Consider the following 19,838-nt stretch of genomic DNA (forward strand, 5'->3'; position numbering starts at 1 on the left):
AAATAAAAGTTTTGGATATTTAACAGATAATTATCGAAAAAATATTTATTTATATTAAAAGTACAAAAAAAAAGAAGGAATAAGATTGCATAAATTGGCAAAGATGATAATTTTGTTGGACATCCTGTCCTCTTGCCCGTTGTTGAGAAAAAAACAAGTGCGAGGTAAAGAGTTAATGTGCTTTCTTTAACCTATGGTGTCGTAATGTCGTTTGCATGAAAAAGAAAGGTCGATTAATGAAAAAGATCTTATTGCTCTCGTTGAGAGTCGAACTCAAGACCTCCCGCTTACTAAACGGGTGCTCTAACCAACTGAGCTACGAGAGCTTGTTGAATATGTATCTCATATTTTGTTATAGATACTAAAAAAGTGTCTGCACATTTGAAGGTAGGCACAAAAGCCCATTCACATTCTCACTGCCCATATTGGAAGTATAATCCAACCTCTGTCTCCCCTGTCTGCTCAAAATCAAGGCAGTGTGATGTCGGCTGGCCCTAAGGCTTATTGCCTCATTACTTCGACTCTGTGGTGTGCTGTATGGTACAATCTGCATTTTACTCTAATTATATATTTAGTTAATCAATAGATATTATAATTTTACTAGAAAAAATTGCAACCACATATTAGCTATCATACAGACCTTTGTATATGTTTGAGAATGTGATAATGATTATTTTTTAAAATATTTTTTATTTAAAAATATATTAAATAATAATTTTTTATTTTTTAAAATTAGTACATTAAAACCATTTAAAAATACGTAATTCAAAATTCTAACATAATTTGCACGCGTTTCCATATAATATCTTATGTCACTGAAAATTGTGAAGTCTATGTAGTTACACCTTCGACTTGTGCCAAGAGAGCACATATGACCTAATGACCATGCATTTAGTTAGAAAATAAGCACACGTACAGTCATGGCGACTATACTAAAACCACCAAGAATATGATCAGGGCACGTGCATCAACAATTAGCAATCTCACTTGAGCTCAACATAACTCAGATGATCAAGTTTCATCAGATTATGAAGCATTGTTTTGCAGGCATGGTGAAACTAGAAACCCATCACTTCTTCGAAGCTTTATCCACGCAAGTTAGAACGTTCATACATCTAGGCAGTTAAAACTGTGGGTTGATAGGTAATCAATGGCAAACAAGAGATTGACAGGGAGAGAGGGAGGGAAGGAGACCATAGCTGGATTCATTTTTTTATATTACATGAACAAAAATGGATACAAACAACTAAAACGGCCTCGACTCTTCATTACACAGCATTGGATCTGGAAGCACCATGCTCCAACCTCCTGAAAATCCGAAAGAATCAACTTAGCAGATCCATGACAAAGGACAACGAACAGTATCAGCTCTATACATCGTGAGGACATTTATTCCCAAGTGCAGAACTCTCCCCTCTTTTCCCACAAAATTTGAAGGAAAAAAAAAAAAAACAGAAATATGTGATCAGTTAATTTGGTTATGTGTATTCAAGGAATTTGCAGCTCTTGCATTCTTCAATAAGACAAGATAGAGCCATCTACAATCATGTAACTTTTGGAGGGGAGCGTCAGCACTATGAATGAGTGAACTTCAGGAATATCTATGCTCACAGATCAAAAGAGAATCTTCAGTAACATCTGTTCTCACAGTCAAAAGACAATCGTCTTGAGGACGAGGAGGACCAACATGATGAAGCACATGATAACGAGTACCGTGGCACACATCACCATTCCCCCTCGTTTCTGAGTCCTCTCAGCCTGCAACACCAAATCCATTCAATACAAACAGCTCCATACAAAGTTAGAGAGAAAAGGAGAGGCTTTAAATGTAGAATGAAATGATTGTTGAGGATAAGAAGAGCACCTTCTGCAGTTGCTTAAGCCCCTCCTCAACTGTGGTTGCTACATTCTGAATGTTGTAGTCTATCCTATCAACAATAGTGCCCTGCTTGGAGAGAAAAGACCGGTAAGTGACTAGTGTCTTAAGAAAGAACTTTTGCGGATTTCAATAAGAGGACGGGCAACTCTTAACCTGGTCTATTACTAGTACTGACAAGTCCTTCATAATTTGAGCAAGCTCGTTTACCGACTCAACTACCTACAAAGATCAATAGCAAAGACATAAAAAGTACTAAGAAATACAGGACACTGCCAGATTTCTGTTGATATTAAAACAAAAGGCTAAGAGCAATCACTTGCCTGTTGGATCTCTCTTTCCCTTTCTACAGTGAATGCTTCACTCCTTTTCAGCTTGGCCATCTGATGCTCATTAAAAACCTAATATATAATTCATATATAATATTCTTAGTACTCAACCAAGGTGAAGAAATTGTGCAAGAATCTTGACTGTGAAAATAAAATGGATCTCACAAAACTATTTAGATAATGTTTCTCGATGTAATTGATAGTTTTAATGACGAAGATAAAATTTAAACTACAGCTTTGGGGCACAAAACAACCAAAAAGAATCAAGGAAAGAGAAGAATAAGTAAGCGCCGGCACTTTATGTGTTTCAGCCTTAAGCCTATGTTCACAAGTGAAGACAAGGACAAGGGTTTACTATATTAAACAAAGTACAAAGCACAACCTATTTAACCTCTTGGATCTTTGTGCACCTGAATATCACCTATATATAATTGACATCAATACATGCCCTTATCAACTTGTTAAGCAGGACCGAAAAATTCAAGACATGTCATATCCAACAATAAGCCCAAGGCAGAGAAGGTCAAGACAAGTGCATACCATGTCATCCAAATTGTCATCATCTATAATAGATCTACTGCCATTTAAGTTCATTTCTAAATCAACCCCGTCCTGACCCTGCATACCAAAGCAAAATGATTATAGGAGAATGTTGATAAATTACTCACTTATTCAGTAGTTCTATTAGAAAAGATATACTTCTCAGACCTCTTTTTGTTGCCTGAGGCGCTTCAAGTATGTTGACTGTTTCTTGCGAAGTTCCATTGAAAGGTTCTGAAGGTCAGTAGCAAGGGAACGCTGCAAATAAAAATATGCTAACATAAGCACAATTAAAAAAAAACAACCTGCCATGTACAGAATGCACAAGTTCTCAAGTGTGTTTAACTGCATATAAAATGCCACAGAACAAAACAATGGAATGGTGAAGTTCACAGCCAACCAGTATATTGGAAAGAGCAATCATTTCACCCAACAATTATAGGCTCATGGCCCAGAAGAAACGCACAAGAAGATATTATAATTTCTCGATAGGATAAACAACAGGGGAAGAAGAGGAACAACAAAGGCCCCTAACCATCAAAACATTTAATAAGGTAGAATTTCACCTTTACTTTATCAGCATATTATTGGATTGCTTTCCCCCAAATTTTTCATTCATAATTATTTTTTCTTGGGCTTAGGCCACATCATCTACGAAAAAAATCATATGGAAGTAGAGATAAATCATTACCAACTTCACGTGTTTTGTTTTAAGTCATCATTTACATGTGTGATCACATGTAGTTGGTTCTAGCAAAAAATTAAGGCTTACCTGCACATTTTTTCTAATGTTTGAATCCTCAGAAGGCCCAGCTGCAGCAAGTCTTTGCAGTTTCTTCTCTGATTTCCTTATAAGACCAGTTATCTCTTGGGTTAGACCCTCAATCATGCGTTGATCTTCTTTACCGTCACCAAATGAAGGCATCAATGCTTTGGCATGAGCCTTTGCTAGCTCAACCATTTTCATACGTGCACGTTGCACATTTGACGATATTTCTTCTGATACATCCACCCAAGCTGGTGGCAAACCTACTGTAAGTGCACCTTTACTGCATCAAGACAGCAATTTTTAACAGTCCTACCAGGCTAGCATAAAATTTTACAGAAAATACTCGCCCATTAAGACAGCAATAGTACATTAGTCAAAAAGCTATTAGGGTCTAGAATTTAGAAGAGAAACCCATGCAATACTTGATACATATACTCATATCTATCAGAATCTTTCGAATATCGTGGCTTGAAGTACAGCCCTCCCTATGCCAACATACATCACCTCCCAAAGCTACCATCTCACTGCTCCTTGCAACTTTGATAAATCTTTTTATAAGAAATATCAACAAAACCATGGGGATTCACACATGCCTGCATATAAAATCATAAACCTACATGCCTGATCATTCATTATTCCCAAGTCTCAAATTATATCTTTCTTCTACAACACTCTTGCACTACCTTCAAGAAAAATATCTCATTCTTTCATCATCAAACACATTTCCTACATCCATTTCAATCTAACTATAGGTAACCCACCATTCATTCTTCACCTACAGCTACCACCAAATCCCAAACCACATACACAGCAGTAAACTTTTACAATTCTTAACCGCAATGCTTTTCGAAACCCTCCCGTGATCCTACACAATTAACTCCATCTACACCACTTTGAACTATCACAACCCTCCAAATCCACTCACATTCACTTCAAAAACTAAAAACCCACCAACAATTTTCAAATTTACACGCATTTTCCACTTTCAATCTAACAATAAAGCACACTACAAATCTCCACAAAATCACACTACTAAAGTATCTCATTTCTCATCTCTTTTTAGATAGAACTTCAATTATGCATCTCACATTACTAAAATCAATAAAATATAATTAATTAAATAAACCCCTCTCAAAATTCAACATTCAAAAATAAAAATAAAAAATTCAAAATTTACTTATATCCAAACTAAATAATTAATTAACAACAAAAATACCAAGCAGATCTCTATAATATACGTACGAAAGTGTATGTGTATTTTGTACCTTGAATTACCGGGGTCTTCTGTACTAAGAGGAGTATATTTCCGATTATGATTTAGAAGCGAGGTGCTTGCCAATTCGATCACTGGACCGCCGCCACCTCCTCCGCTGGAGCTCGTCGAGGGCGATGAGCTCGACGGAACCCTAACACTCTTTAATGCATCTCTGTACTTCCTAAATATCAACGTCCGATTCCTCGTTGCCATAACAAAATTATCAAGACAAAAACTTGATCTTTCTCCTAAGAATCGAAGATTGATGGACCTGGTGGTTTTGCGGAGGTCACGTGATCGGAATCGGGGGAGAAGGCGGAGGCCACGTGACCGGAGAAATTGGAGATGTTTTGGGAGGTAGGAGAGGTTGGGGTTAATTAAGAAATAATTGCAAGTCGAGGGATTGATCGCTTTGTTTTTTTTCGTTTACTTCACTGTTAAGTGGGGCCTGGAACGATTATGGATGATTTGTTTAAAACTTACTATATAATTTTGATGTATGAAACTCGTTTGAGAATTTATATGGGAGAAGAAAAATATTTTTTAATATATAATTTTAAAAAATTGATTTGATGATTAAGAATGTTTATTTTTAAAATTTTTAAAGTTCAAATTATTTTAATTTATTAAATTATTTTAAATGTATTAAACCAGTTGTATTTTCTAGATTTATTAGATATTATTTAATATTTAATTAAATAAATTAAGAATAAAAAATATTTTTTGTTATTTATTTTTTTATAAATGCGGTAAGAGACATGTATCTGTAAAAATATTTGTTTGTGTATCAATAGGATATTGACTTGAAAGTTTGAAAAAAAAAGTGGTAAATTAAAATTGACAATTTATATATATATATATATATATATATATATATTCAAAATTTAAATAAAATTAGTGATAATTCTAAAATTAATAGCCATATAAGTTTTTAATGACTTTAAGGTTTGTAAGACCTCGAACTGGTAATCTCTAAAAAAGCAAATTTAAAATTTGATCAGTTAAGTTATAAGATTTAATTCAATTTATATATTTGAATTATAGATTAGTGAGTAGAAAATTATTAGTTTTTTTAATAAAATATTATTATTTGAAATAATGTTTTTTAAAAACTAAAATGATACCATTCTTTATAAATTTTTTTTTTTAATTGTTAACAAGATCCCAATTAAGTTACAAATTAATCCTTCAAAGTTATTTGAATTTAACTAGGTAAATTTTTCAGATGAGTTAAAAAATAAACTCAATAGACCAGGTCTCGAATTGCTAAGCCACCAAGCTATACCGGGTCATATTGAACAACCATGCCTTTCATCCCCACGATATTAAAAAAAAAAAAAAAAAAAAAAAAAAAAAAAAAAAAAAACCTATCCCCGTGGATGTATATTTGTTTTCTAGAGGGGGCATTACCCTTATTTATTTATCTATTTATTTTCAAAATAGGCATCGCCTTCATCCAACAAAATGTTAAGGTGTGGATTCAATTATAAATGAAAAATATTTATCACATTATTTTTATATAGAAAAAATATAAATATAAATAATTTTGTTTTATAAATTTACTAATGTGGATTTAAATATAAAAGGTTAGTATAATAGTTAATTCCTCTTTTTCTTTATTGCCTAAACTCAAATCTCCAGATCAATATCTACATAATCTTACTAATTTTTTAAATACACCATATTCACATGGAAAAATATAATTTCAATAATTAATTATATAGTATGTTCATGATAAAATAAATCTAGTTTTGATGTGTGAAATCAATTTTTAAAACATTTATTATTATAAAAAAAATACATATTTAATACATTAAAAAATTGTGTAGAAACAACTCCTAGATAAAATTAAATATCTAATGTATATTAGATATTGAAATATACTAATATTTTTTAAAAATATTTATTAAAATAATTTTTTTAATATTGGGACATTTAAATCACTAAAATATTACATTAATTTAATATATATTTTTTTTTAACTAAAACACCATTTTAAAACACATAACAAAAAAAAGTTTGTGCACTTCCGATCACTCATTTAATCAGACAACTGGAACACATCTGATGATTATTTCAAAAAATTGACTATTCATTGAATCAAATCTCTTTCTAAAATTAAAAGGAAAATAAATCATAAATAATAAATTTTATATAAAAAAAGGAGGAAAATAATATAAAGCCAACAGCACAACAAACATCATATCCCCTTTTCCCGACGAACAAAAAACAGGTCCTTGTATTATCTCTCACTCCTTTTATAAATAAATAAATAAAAACTCACCTTATCAGATATCATCATTTCCTCTGATTCAACCCCTTATTTCAAGGTTATTCATTTGCGTAAATTCAAGATCAAAGCTTCAAAGTTCGATTAAGAAAACCCACTTTTTGATTTTTCAACGAGTGAGGATCGGTGGAGAATTTTGGAGTTTTAAATAAAATAAAATAAATTTAAAAGGGAGGAGCTATGGATGCTGATTCATGGAGTGCTCGACTTTCCTCAGCTTCTAAGAGATACCAATCAGCTCTTCAATCACGATCTGGTGAGAGCTTTTTTTTCCCTTTCTTTTTTTTTTATTTTTGAAGTGATCAATTTTTTATATGTATGAGGTCTGTTTGGTTGCTGAAAAAATGAAGGAAAAGTTATTTTCATGGAAGTTTCTTTGTTTCAAACTTATAAAGTTTGGAATTTTAATCAATTTGGGCTTAGTTACATCAAACCCAGTTGTCATTTCTTTGTCTTTTGATTTTTTATTGGTTTGGTTGTAGCTAAGAAATGATTAGGAAATTAAAGATTATGAGAATTTAAAGTGTTGATGTTTAAAGTTTGGATTTTTAAGTAAGTTGAGCTTGGTTGCACCAAACCCTGAAGTCGTTTCTTTGTCTTTTGCTTGTTAATTGATCTGTTTTGCTGTAAGAAAATGAGTTTATGGGAATTTAAAGTGTTAATGTGTGAAGATTGGATTTTCTGGTTGTTTGGTCATTGACAATACGAAGGAAACTATAAGGTTTTGGAATCCAATTTTCGTTTCTTATTGAAAAAGAGTGCTTTGTTTTGGTTGGTTGATGGGAAAATGAGGAAATATGAGAAAATTGGGATTTGGGATGTTAAGGTTTTTCATTATGAGTTTGTTTTAACCCCCGAAAGGGAAATTACATCGACTTCATTCGGCTTGGTATGGCTGTTACTCGAAAGTTGAAACTCAAAGGTTCGTCATTTTTTATACAGAGAAAGAAAAACATATTCTCTTTGTGAAAATATTATTTTTGTTTGAGTGAACAGTGTGTCAAGAGATGAGTGTTGTTATTCAGGCTCAGCGAGCTGGAAAATAAATTCTCATACTGAGGTATCAAGTATTCTCCATATGGAGTTTGTAAGGGAAGTGCTCCTTGTAGCCACTAGAGTGGTTGACTTGAGAACCATGAATCTTGACACTTGAGTTGAATTATACTTTTATAAAATGGAGACACAATGCTTCTGAAGGTAATGGACTAAGAATATTTTCTCTTAAACTTCAACTAACTGTTAAATGTTTGTGAATGCAGATATGTTTATGGGGTTTGAAGAAATTGATGGAGATGATGATATAAGGGAGGAGTTTCCATGCCCTTTCTGTTCTGAATATTTTGATATTGTTGGGTTGTGTTGTCACATTGATGATGAGCATACCATGGAATCCAAGAACGGGGTATTTACTATCTCCTTCATATATGTTAATAGCTGACTTGCATGCATCCATAGAATTCAAAATATCATTTATTTCATCTGTAAGATTTCTTCTCTAGTCATACATGCTGTACAATGCTACTTCTTGTTTATGACTCAAAGCATGAGAATTGAGATCCTACTGTTTAGAATAAATTGTTCGACTGTCTTGCTCAAATCAGTGACAACCAATTGGGTACCAGCTTAGCCCATCTTGAATGAGCTATGTTAATTGTATCTACTGGGTGTGCCTGAGTGCAAAAAGCACTTATCAGGTATGTGCATATTTAAGTTTTTGTATAGTTGAGCTGGTCTCAAATATATGTCCATGCCTGCATGCCATGCTCAATACGGCTTCTTCCTTCAGTTTTATTTATGTTTGGAGTTCTTAGACATAGTCATCAATATCAATGGTAATTATGAGATGGGAGCTTTGACTTTACTGACTTAAGAATTCTTCCATTCAAGCAAACTTTACTTTTGAGAACAGGAATGAGGGTTACTATCCACAACAGACTATGTTTATATATATATATATATATGATTCCCCAGTCCATGATATTAATGTCCAACAGTGTCAGGTATTCATGTAAAGTGCTGTAAAAGGGTTCAGTGGGGCGCCGCACTAACTTTCTTTTATAGAACATAAGAGTTCATTTCCTATCATCATATTAAGTGACTACATTTTTTGACTTGAGATTTTTTGTTTCGGGTTCCAATGATGAGATCTTGTTGAATGTTAATTCTGCTCATGATGGAATGTGTTTATTTACAGGTTTGCCCAATCTGTGCAATGAGGGTGAGTGTTGACATGGTTGCGCATATAACCCTACAACATGGAAATATATTCAAGATATCCTTTTCTTTTGAGTTATTAATAGCTTCAAAAGTAGCATTTCCATGTCCGGTCACAAATATGTCAAAGTGAGCAATTGCTAATGATATTTTTCCCCTTTGGTGATCATGTGTGTGTTTGTGTGCAAAACCTATTTCGACTTCTTGATTGCTTTTATCGTGGGAATGTTAGATTGCTTTCTTAAGTTTTTGGTCTAAAGCTAGACATAGTTTTTTATTTTATTTTTTGTTGATTCAATTCCATCAAGTATTTATTGTGTTTCATGTACTTATTTTTTGCACCAAGACCATCTTGCTTTTGTTTTGAGTTCCTTAATAGGTGTTTACATGCAGCGCAAGAGGAAATCACGTAGAGGTGGACCTCATTCAACCCTTTCTTTATTGAGGAAAGAGTTGAGAGAAGGGAATCTACAGTCCCTTTTAGGCGGTTCCTCCTGTATAGTTTCCTCGTCCAATTCCGCACCTGATCCATTATTGTCTTCATTCATTTTACCCATGGCTGATGATTTCACAAGTTCTCAGCCTTCTTTTTTGTCTGAAACAAGCGTGGCCAAGAAAAGCTCGGTTGGGAATGTTTCAGAACGGTATGTTTTTCTGTTGTTCTCTCTGTGTTGGGTTTTACTTAGTTCATGCAGTAGATTCTTTTTTATGTACTGTAAATCTATCACATAATAGCTATTTATTCCTTGTACTATCACAGAAAATAATAAGTCCTGCGTAATTTCCTAATATAACTTAAAGGGCATCTTAGACGCACTTGCCTTTTTACTAGATAGTGACCAAGGAATTTTGTATGGCAGTATCTTTGTGAAATTCAACTTGCAGATTTCTTACCAGTTGATAATAAATTACTGCGAGGTGTGCCAATATTTTACTTTGTGATTCCCTGCTGGACAATGTCACGAATACCTGACATTGTTGTTGACATTAAAGATCAGGAAATTGCTCATATTAATATTGCCCTACACTCACCTAGCCCTGACACAATAAACTATCTATCTTGGGGCGCACATGCATTTTGGTTCTTTTCTGTGATCCATGCTATAAAATTGTAATTTTTCTTCCTTTTTTGCACCAAGAGCATCCATGTTTGATCATAAAGTATGATTGCTTGGACATTTGCTGAAAGAGAGAACATTACGGTTTGAATCCCAGATGATCATTTGGTCGATTACCTTGATGTTTTAATGAAATTCTCAGAGAAGATAGGATCAAAGGGATGGAATGTCATAGTTTGAATACTTTCTGGAATCATCATTGATTTATGTTGATAAACCAAAATCTTTGCTCTACCTATAACTGCATTTTTTGCCTTAAAGCGTTTTAACTTTACAGAACTTGAGAAAACGTTAATTAATTAGCCATTTTTGCCAAATATAAGTTGAGAGCCCAAGTGCTCCAGGTCATGAGCACTGTGGGAGGATGCAGCTTGATCATCTGAGTTATAGGGAGCACTGTGGGAGGATGCAGTTTGATCATCTAAATTATAGGGCTTTCACCCTTCATTCTAGTTTCAAGGATTGAGTTTTTTCTTCTGAGTGTCTGACTTCTGGGAATTATCCGACTCAATAATGTGGTCCTCCTTCTACTTGCATCCAGTGCTTGAATAATAAGGCCACCCTTAGTTTCTAACCCCTTCCTAAACTCTAATTGGAACCCATTCCTGTCTGCAGTCATTGAAATATAGTCCTGCACTGATGGTTGGAACATTTATGTGTATGCATGCAGAATCATGTTTGCTTTTCTCATCCATGTACTGTATTTTTGTATTGGTAGCAGAAACAAGAAGTCACCTCCCATGTCAATTAAGGACAAGGAAGAGAAGGCCAAAAGGAGTGAGTTTGTACAAGGGCTGCTGTTCTCTACAATTCTCGATGATATTTTATAGAAGTGGATTCACGATGGCGGCTACAGTACTGAATACCAGATTTACAACCAAGAGCCCTGCAATCTATGCTTTGTTTGTAGTGAAAATGGGAATGTATCAAACGCAGAGTGTTGAATAAAAATGTAGGAATGAAAGTAAGTTATGTTGCTTGTGAACTTTAGTTGCTGGACAGAGACTTACTTGCAGTTCATGATTAAATGCTAAAGAAAAAAAAATAAGTTCTTTCTAATAGTTCTCTTCTTTGCTGCTTGCTAATGTATCTGTGTAATAACTTTAATGTAGTTCTTTGAAATTACAAAATACTGTGATGAACAAAAACACACACCCTGCTCTTTAAAGGTATCTCCTGTCAACCTAGTTAGCTTCAAGAAATCATTCAGCGTAAAACATATTTATCCCAACTTGCAATGCAAGGACTTGAATGACTGTTTGCTGGCAACATTTGTTTTGATGGCCACAGGAGGTGGTGGTGTGGATTGTCGGGGATGGTTCCATGTTTTAGCAGCAGGGACTACTAGATCAACAAGCTGCTCTTTCTACGAAAGGCATTTTCTCAAAGTCATTAAGGTTATAAAGATTTGTGTGTTTTATATTAATTTGGATTTATTAGGCTGCTCTCTTTTCTGCTGATAATGTTGATTACCTGGAAGCTCGAACATTATAGAAAGAAACAAAAAGATTCCTCGAAGTTGGCAATCATACCAGCAGCTGTCAGATAGTTTGGTCCCTGGTTATTAGCATCAGCCTGACGGATTACCTAGAAATCATCAACTTAAGGCTCGGATTGATTAGGGTTTCACAAAAAATTAAGAGAAAATTTAACTCGATGTGATTTGATTAAAAAAATAAATTGACCTGAAATCTAGGTTAAACCCAGTCAATAACATGTTGATATTTTTTCAAAAAAAAGAAAATTGATTTAACTTATTCAAGTCACTTGGAATCCATTTACTAAGTCAATTCGAGTTTTATAACTAAAGCAAGTAACCCAACTGATATTTTGTCTTTTGCAAGTGATAGAGAGAGTTTGAACAGAACAAGTACATCTACCCGCGCCAACTAGATTCTTCAAGACACTACAGGTACCAATTGTTGAAATCAAGTTTTTGAGTTCAACCAATACCAGATCATGACTAACCTGCATGAAGCAGCTGATTTGCTTCTACTATTGTGTCACTTTCATTCTGAAATGCCCGAATCTTTTAAGTTTTAACATTTTAGTGTAAAGAAGGGGAAAAAGAGCATAAATTTAGGCCACAAATGGAAAAACAAAGATTTAATAAAGTATTCAGCTAGTGTGTGTTGTGTAACAATGTAAAACACATTTTTAAAATCTGATCCGGTTTTTGATGAGTTGAAATGATATCAAGAGCTATATATTGAATCACAAATTGAGCTAAAAAAGATATTGACTCAGTGAAATTTAGTTGATCCAATGAAGTTTTTAATGATTCGGTTAAATTGGTCAAATCTCAATCTAAACTTAACTAAGTTAACACTAAAAAATTAAAAAAAAAAAAAAAAACTCGAAGCAACATTATTTTTATAAAATTATTGATTTGGTTTGACTCGATGATCTATGAATTTATCCATTAACCCTAACCCAGACCATTTTCTGAGAGTTCCCAGACGGCCTAGCAAATATCATGTAACCTGCTCAAAGTGGCTTAACCACAATGATGATTTTAGGTGTTTCTCTAGTAAGACTAACCATCACCTTCCATTCGATCATATGTTGTGGGGCTCAGGTTTCCATATTCAATACAATTGTGACTTTGATTTATCATTTATAGCTGGTTCGAAACGACAACGTTCCATAACTAACTTGAAAAGCTCTTTTGCTGCTTCCACATCTCCCCGGCCTCTCAGACCCTCAATCCTTAAAGCTAAAGCATTAGTCTTCAGCTCCCATCCTGGTATACTGGTTGAAATTTCCTTCTTTACTGTATCTGCTGTTCACCATCTGATCACCAACATGATATCCAGTTGCTAAACGATCAAATGAGTCTGCATCAAGCTTCATCTCACTCTCTACAATCTTTTTCACAAATGCCTCAGCCTTTTCCAAGAGACTCCTTTTTGAATGACCTGTGATCATTGCATCTGGGACTCGAATGTCAAAGAATGTCTTCATTGATAACTACTCCTCCCAAGCCTCTTCAGCACCATGAAAGTCATCTGATTTCGTTGATAAGCGTATCATATGTAGATAGCCTGAATAATGGAAACCTCCTGAGTTCTTATAGTTCATCCTTGTCATCAACATCAGGATACAAAGAGAGAAGATTCTCATAGCGTATCTTATGCTAAAAAAAATTCTCTCTAACAATTGAATCTTGATGAGCCTGTAAATATATGGAGACTAGAGAGATAGACGTCAAGAGCATGGCTAAAGCGATTTTGTTTATGCAGCCGGTTGATGGATTGTTGGAGGTCAGACTGCTCGGACTGCTACTCTTCGGCCCTTGAAGCCATTTCTATACAACCGGATTAATGTAGATTGTGATCCTATAACATAGAGTCTTGGCATAGTCTTTCGGGACTGTGATGGTGTTTGTGGAAAAGAAGAGAGAGCCAAGAACAAAGGAAAAGCCATAACTTTGATGGCAAAGTCTTAGGTTTGATCTTATAAGAAGACGATTCATGTTGTTGAGAAAAAAGATTGAAAACTTGGGAGATGATTTGTTTCAAGGTTCAAGGGAGGGCTTAACGATGCATCCATTTACATTTTGGGTCAGTTTGTCATCATCTACAAAAGACATAATCCACTCAAAAAAATTTCCAGACCCTTTTCCCCTTTTAATCTTGTTTACTCTTTCTTCTCCAGTTGCTTTTTACACTATTCGTAGTGACAGTTGAGCACCAGCCTTGGCATTAGCTTGACTTTAATGAACATTAAAATGAGCAAGAGGTTAAGCAGAAACTGATAGGGATAGAGACACCAAAATAAACTTTAAGCCTGGAAAGAAAATGGAATTGGTAACAAATAGCAACAACAGGATGATTTAGTCGGTCTAAATAGTGAGTATCATGATCAAATAAGAATGGAGCTTTTGTGTGCTCAATGTTAGTCAATTATGCCTATAAACAAGTTAACCATAAATGTCTGTCCAACTCTAACAAAAAATAGAGGAAACAGATTATCCCTGCATCAAACCCTAAAGACCTAAAGTCAACCACTGTCGTGGTCTCTTGTCCATGATTCTTTTCACTACGTCCCTTACAAAAGAGTCAAAACAAGAAGAGCAACAACCTTTCATCGGGCTTGTCTGCCCAGCGACCACTCTATCCATATGTATACAAGTTGATGGTGGGGGCACTGTATGAACTTCACTCCTCTTGTGCTCTAGCCCACAAGCAGCTAATATGGTATGTGTAGAACTCCTTGATATATCCTTGAAAGTATCATGGTCTGCAATGGAAGAAATAAGCCAATTTTAAGCATTTCAATTGCATGGTTGAAAGCAGTTATTTCAACTTAACCGCCACGCATCTGACCAACAAACAGAAATTCTACTAATTCTCAAGCATTTCAACGCTGCCTGAAAAAAGGACATCTAAACAAAATTTCATGTCTGAAGATGAATATTGTCAAGTCCTGGGTACATCACAGGGATTTGGCATCCCAGAACAGGAAGCCTGTTTCTCCATCAACTTCCCATCTCCCCAGGGTCTCAACAATCAAAATACTGAATCAGTAAAAACTACTTAGGTGACAATAACACTTCACGTACCTAATTCAGTATCATGTGACAAGCTTGCCAAATGGTTTTTGACCATTGATTGCAATTTTTCCTTCACATCATAGAATGGGCTTTCTTCTCTAACTGGGTACGAGGACAAAGTACCACCATGCCCGGTCATTGCTCTGCTGCCAAACTCATGCAGTTGTTCATAACCAGGCATTGAGTTGATCCCCATGAGTTCAGGCCATAATGTCAAATTGACGGGTCTGTCAGCAGTTGGAATAGTTGGATCCTGAACTGTTTGTCTTGTCAATTGGTTTGGCGTCAGATAAAAAGAATCCCTATTTTGAAATGAAGACGGCTGATGGTCATTAGTCTGCAATCTCTCCTCGTGATGTGTCTGTTCTAATGCGTCAACTTCTTGTGTCCTTAAATTTTGAAGAGCTGTTTCCCTACCCAGATCAATTTGCGAGTTTGAAAGATCACTACGCAAGCTGGCAGCTGAGATGACATCAATTCTATTTGCCACGGGATTCATATTTGTCGAGGGATTCATATTTGAAAGGAGAATCCGTATATTACGGTGTATATGACGTCTTCCAGAGAGAGTTGATGCCCCTGCTCCAGACACTGGAGAAGCTACATGATTATCTCCAGTTGGAAATCTCGGAGATGACAGACTCCCAAATGCTTGTGGGACTGTCAATCGAGGTGAAGACTCTAGATTGGGATCTAAACCTTCTTCTAAATTCAACATGAGCGATGGTCTATTAAATATGTTGCTGCTTATATTCCATTGATCAGGCAAGGAATCTTGAGTTTGGGAACTTGAGGATCCAAGAGCAACAGGTCTACAATCATCACAGTACCAATTGCCTTCAGGTACTTGCCGCCCCAAACCAACACAATAGGTATGTGCAGATGAATCACAGAGATCACATAGTAGCATGAGGCCATCATCCCCACCTTCATGGCATTCTTTACAAATCACGTTCTCATATGGATCAATGTAGCTCCTGATTTCTTCCTCAGTTGGTTGATAGACCTGTATAACAAAATAACCCAAACCAAACACAGAATAAGCAAAAATCAAAGAACAAGGGAAATAATAGGCACATAGCAATAAGACAGAAGACGACCTGATCACGCTTGGGAACTTGTATCACCATATTTCTCAGATCAACTCCCACTATTGATCTTCCATTCTTGGTTATTGTTCTAAATCTTTGCTTGCACAAAGGGCAACGGGATTCTACTTTTGACCACTCCATGATGCAAGTGAAACAGAAATAGTGACTGCAGCAGTCCAGTGTTCCCCTGAATCTTCTTTTGTCCTCTTCAGAAAGACAAATTCCACACACCTGCCTTCCTAGCTCTGATTTTACTTCCTCTACCTTCTCCTTACCTTTTCTTCCTAGTGGTTTTGTCTGCTCGCACAAATCCCCATTCTCCTGAAATCTCTTCCCAGCTGATGAACTTCTCAAACTTGTCTTCAAGTCTCCAAACAACTGATTGGCTTCCTTCACCTGCTCCCTCTCTTCCTCAGAAATGGTATAGTCATAATCAGATGATCCATTAGACAAAAAATCTGAATCTGAATTTACGGCAAATTTCCTCTTTCTCACACCTGAATGTTTCTTACTCTTTTCTCCCACAATTGAGCTATCAGCTAAAAAGTCACCATCATCCTCATCCTCATCATCATATTCACATCTCTCTTTCTTCTTCAACTTGCGTTTGTTTCTTCCTTTCCTTGCCAAAGGCTTCTCCAAAACCCTAGATTTTCTAATCCTTTTTCTACATCCTCCAGAACCCCTTTTCGGCACTCTCCTCTTGATCACTTTCACATTCCTGCTCTTCCTTTTCACTGTCAATTCTTCATCCTCATCCAAGCAATCATCATCATCTTCATCTGGTGTGAATTCTTCATCAGTTTCACCCTCATCATCATTAATATATTCCTCATCCTCGTCATCATAAGATACCCTTGTTCTCTTCTGAGAAGTTTTACCCTCAACTTTCCCATCGCCTAAAGAACCACTTTTCTTCCTCGATCTAACAGGCTTCCTGAACTCCTCCTCCTCCTCCTCAACAAAACTATCAAAACTCTCCTCTGATGCATACCCATCTAGAGAAATTCGACAATCCTCTGAATCATCATCTGATACATTTTCCTCATTCTCCACGACATAATCCTCGTCCGAATCATCGGAATCTTTATCCCTGGCCCTTTTCTTGGGATTCCTCTTACAATTAACCTTTTGTCCCCTTCCCATCTATCTTTGCACACCCCCACAGAAACACCAAAACCCCCAATTACAAAACCACAAATTTCAACCGTTCATCCAATAAATACACTACTTAATCTACACGTCAAATCGAATCATATAAAAATTAAACCCCGGGATTCATGAATTGGGTCTCTCGTTCTTTCTAGCTTAACTCCTACTTCAAATGGGGTAACAATATTAATGCAAATCCTGCCAGGAAGTTTCACTAATCACCAATCATTTCTAATAACCGATCTGTATCAACACAAACCACAAATAATAACCAAAACCCAGATCAGGTTCCAGAACTATTCCCTTCATAAAAAGCCTCAAAAGTAATCCAAAAAAAGTACCAAATCCCACTAATAAAAAGAAAAGCAAAAAGCTTTAGCTACCCTTTTTGGAGCTATTCAATAAATTAAATCAAATTCCCTCTAGAAAAAACAGAACAGAAAAATAATAATTGAGTTTAAAATCATTACTAAAACCACAAAAGAAACAAGTTTTAAACCAAAATAGCCTTAAATTTCCAGTAAAGATGGCTTCAGCATAAATACTTACTATATACAGACAGGTACATACACACATCGAGAGAGAGAAATAAATCTAGAGAAGGGGGGGGGTTGTTCGATACCTGAGAAAGAGAGGAGGAAGGAAGAAGAAGATGACACGGAGACAGAGGAGAGAAATCAGAAATGTTATTCGTGGAGATTATTGTAAGAAATAAACTGCCATTTTATTGCCGGTTCGGTTGTTGCGTTTTGTTTTGTGTTACAATAATATCGTTTTTCGTTTATATATATAAAGAAGGTTTCTTAAAAATAATAATAATAAAAAAGTTAGCAAACCCAGCCCAGCCATGATTAATATCAAATAAGTTAACTTAAATCAATTAAAATAATATTATTTTATTATTTTTATTTAAAAAAAAATAAAAACCAAATATTTTTAACAAAAAAAAGTTAAATTAACTTTTACCTTGGTTATGATTTGATCTATCAAATTTATTTTTACTCAATTTAATTTTAAAATTCAATATAAGTTAAATCCTGATCTAGCCGACATATTACCAAGTTAACTCATAGAAATTAGTCAGGTTCAATATTTTTGAGGTTTTTTATCTTTAATTTTTATTTTTTTGATGATTTTTATTTATTATCACTTGATTGATTGATTACTCTCTGAAATAACTTGGTGGATATTGTCAACATTAACATTTATAGCGGTAGTCTATACAGTTTTTTTTTTTATTTGTTTATTTAATTAATACTTGATTGATTGATAGGATTTTATTTGAAAGATTATACTTTATAGTATTACCTTGATTGAGGCAGCATTGATTTAGGTAAGTTTGAGTGTTTAAAAATTTTATTAAAAAATAATTATAAATATATTATCTTACCCCGGATTATAATTATAAAACTTGATTTAACTCAAAATTTAGGTTATGAATTAAATAAATTAACATGAGAGAAGCTTGGATTTTTAATTAAAAAAAAAGACTTGAAACTATATTATTATGAAAAAATTGAGTATTTTCATTAATTTTATCAGCAGTCATGTTTTAGGTTAGCAAATTATCAAACTCGTCAAGCAAAGCTTGGTCATGTAATATTTAATTTGTTATCTTGTCAACCACTCAAAAATAATTATCACGTAAAATTCATGATTGGATGACAAAATTCTTCCTAGCAAGCTTCATTTATAGTCAAGTTTAATATAATAATTACAAAATGAATTCAATTTCTCCAGTTTCAACTATATTATATGCTTGCACCATGCTTATGGCTCGAATTAATTTTTTTTAATATAAATTATAGAAAATTATTTAGTGTTGTTGTTAAACCCAGTTCAATATGTTAATTTTAAAATCTTTTAACCTGATTTTTTATTTAATTTGATTTTAAAATTAAATCATGTGAAAATTGTTATGTTTAAAAAATTAAGTACAAACCAAATATTAACATGTTTGTTTGAGATGATGATAATTTATAAAAATAAATTTAAAATAAAATAAATATTAAACGGTAAATTTTTTTTAAAAAAAAAAAAAGAAAGAAAGAAAAAGATCATCTCCTTTATTATTAATGTAAATATTGAAAGAGGTGAGTTGACACCCAGACTTTTTTAAATGTATTCTGTAAAATATCTCAAACATTTCCTTGAGTTCATCTCTCTCTCTTCTCTTCTCTCTCTCTAACAGTTTAATATATTTTAAAATTAGCTTAACAAAACTAAAATTTTCAAGAATCAAATTTTATATAAAATAAATAATAATAATAATTAAGTGTTACTCTAAAAAATTAGGTTTTTTATTATTATTATTATTGTGTAAGGCTTTACTGTTCATCATCTCATATATTATTATAAATAGATTGTGCAAAATTTAATATTGTTTTAATTTGATCTTCAAATATATTTTTTTCTAGTGATTTAGGAGATATTTTGAAACATGGTAATGATTGTGTTTTCAAAGTGTTTTTTTCCTCATAAATGTATTAAAATAATATTTTTTATTTTAAAAAAATTATTTTTGACATTAGCATATCAAAATGTTTTGAAAACACTAAAAAAAATATATTAATTTAAAACAAAAATAAAAAATAAAACTTTTCAATTCTTTTTTCAAAAATACTTTTAAAAATAAAAGGTTTTTAAAAC

The 19,838-nt window shown here is 33.9% G+C and overlaps 3 protein-coding genes and 1 non-coding gene across 8 annotated transcripts; 1 reads left to right on the forward strand and 3 right to left on the reverse strand.

The window, feature by feature from the left end:
• Window positions 1–252: 252 nt before the first annotated feature.
• On the reverse strand, window positions 253–326 carry TRNAT-AGU (transfer RNA threonine (anticodon AGU)). The gene has a single exon. It is a non-coding gene; the product is annotated as a tRNA-Thr (tRNA).
• Window positions 327–1,200: 874 nt separating this feature from the next.
• Window positions 1,201–5,188, reverse strand: LOC118047690 (tlg2p-like protein a). 2 transcript variants are annotated; one of them, XM_035057043.2, is made up of 9 exons: window positions 4,780–5,188; window positions 3,518–3,794; window positions 2,914–3,003; window positions 2,746–2,823; window positions 2,200–2,277; window positions 2,033–2,098; window positions 1,865–1,945; window positions 1,612–1,758; window positions 1,201–1,308 (listed from the first exon to the last, which is right to left on the reverse strand). In XM_035057043.2, the coding sequence occupies exons 1-8, from the start codon at window positions 4,980–4,982 to the stop codon at window positions 1,651–1,653; spliced, it is 981 nt and encodes a 326-aa protein (XP_034912934.1). In that variant the 5' UTR covers window positions 4,983–5,188; the 3' UTR covers window positions 1,201–1,308; window positions 1,612–1,650. The 2 variants fall into 2 exon arrangements, with proteins under 2 accessions (XP_034912934.1, XP_034912933.1); XM_035057042.2 differs by having other exon boundaries at window positions 1,201–1,758; window positions 4,780–5,187.
• Window positions 5,189–6,972: 1,784 nt separating this feature from the next.
• Window positions 6,973–11,450, forward strand: LOC118047692 (protein DEHYDRATION-INDUCED 19 homolog 3). The gene is made up of 5 exons (XM_035057047.2): window positions 6,973–7,315; window positions 8,319–8,461; window positions 9,254–9,331; window positions 9,661–9,917; window positions 11,113–11,450. The coding sequence occupies exons 1-5, from the start codon at window positions 7,240–7,242 to the stop codon at window positions 11,219–11,221; spliced, it is 663 nt and encodes a 220-aa protein (XP_034912938.1). The 5' UTR covers window positions 6,973–7,239; the 3' UTR covers window positions 11,222–11,450.
• Window positions 11,451–14,225: 2,775 nt separating this feature from the next.
• LOC118047691 (uncharacterized) lies at window positions 14,226–17,964 on the reverse strand. 4 transcript variants are annotated; one of them, XM_035057044.2, is made up of 4 exons: window positions 17,812–17,964; window positions 16,047–17,432; window positions 14,956–15,952; window positions 14,226–14,633 (listed from the first exon to the last, which is right to left on the reverse strand). In XM_035057044.2, the coding sequence occupies exons 2-4, from the start codon at window positions 17,181–17,183 to the stop codon at window positions 14,380–14,382; spliced, it is 2,388 nt and encodes a 795-aa protein (XP_034912935.1). In that variant the 5' UTR covers window positions 17,184–17,432; window positions 17,812–17,964; the 3' UTR covers window positions 14,226–14,379. The 4 variants fall into 4 exon arrangements, with proteins under 4 accessions (XP_034912935.1, XP_073265434.1, XP_034912937.1 ...); XM_073409333.1 differs by having other exon boundaries at window positions 16,047–17,539; window positions 17,812–17,953; XM_035057046.2 differs by having other exon boundaries at window positions 16,047–17,387; window positions 17,812–17,952.
• Window positions 17,965–19,838: the final 1,874 nt, after the last annotated feature.

This window comes from Populus alba, chromosome 5 (assembly GCF_005239225.2).
Source record: "Populus alba chromosome 5, ASM523922v2, whole genome shotgun sequence".
In the NCBI taxonomy this organism is placed as follows: Eukaryota; Viridiplantae; Streptophyta; class Magnoliopsida; order Malpighiales; family Salicaceae; genus Populus; species Populus alba.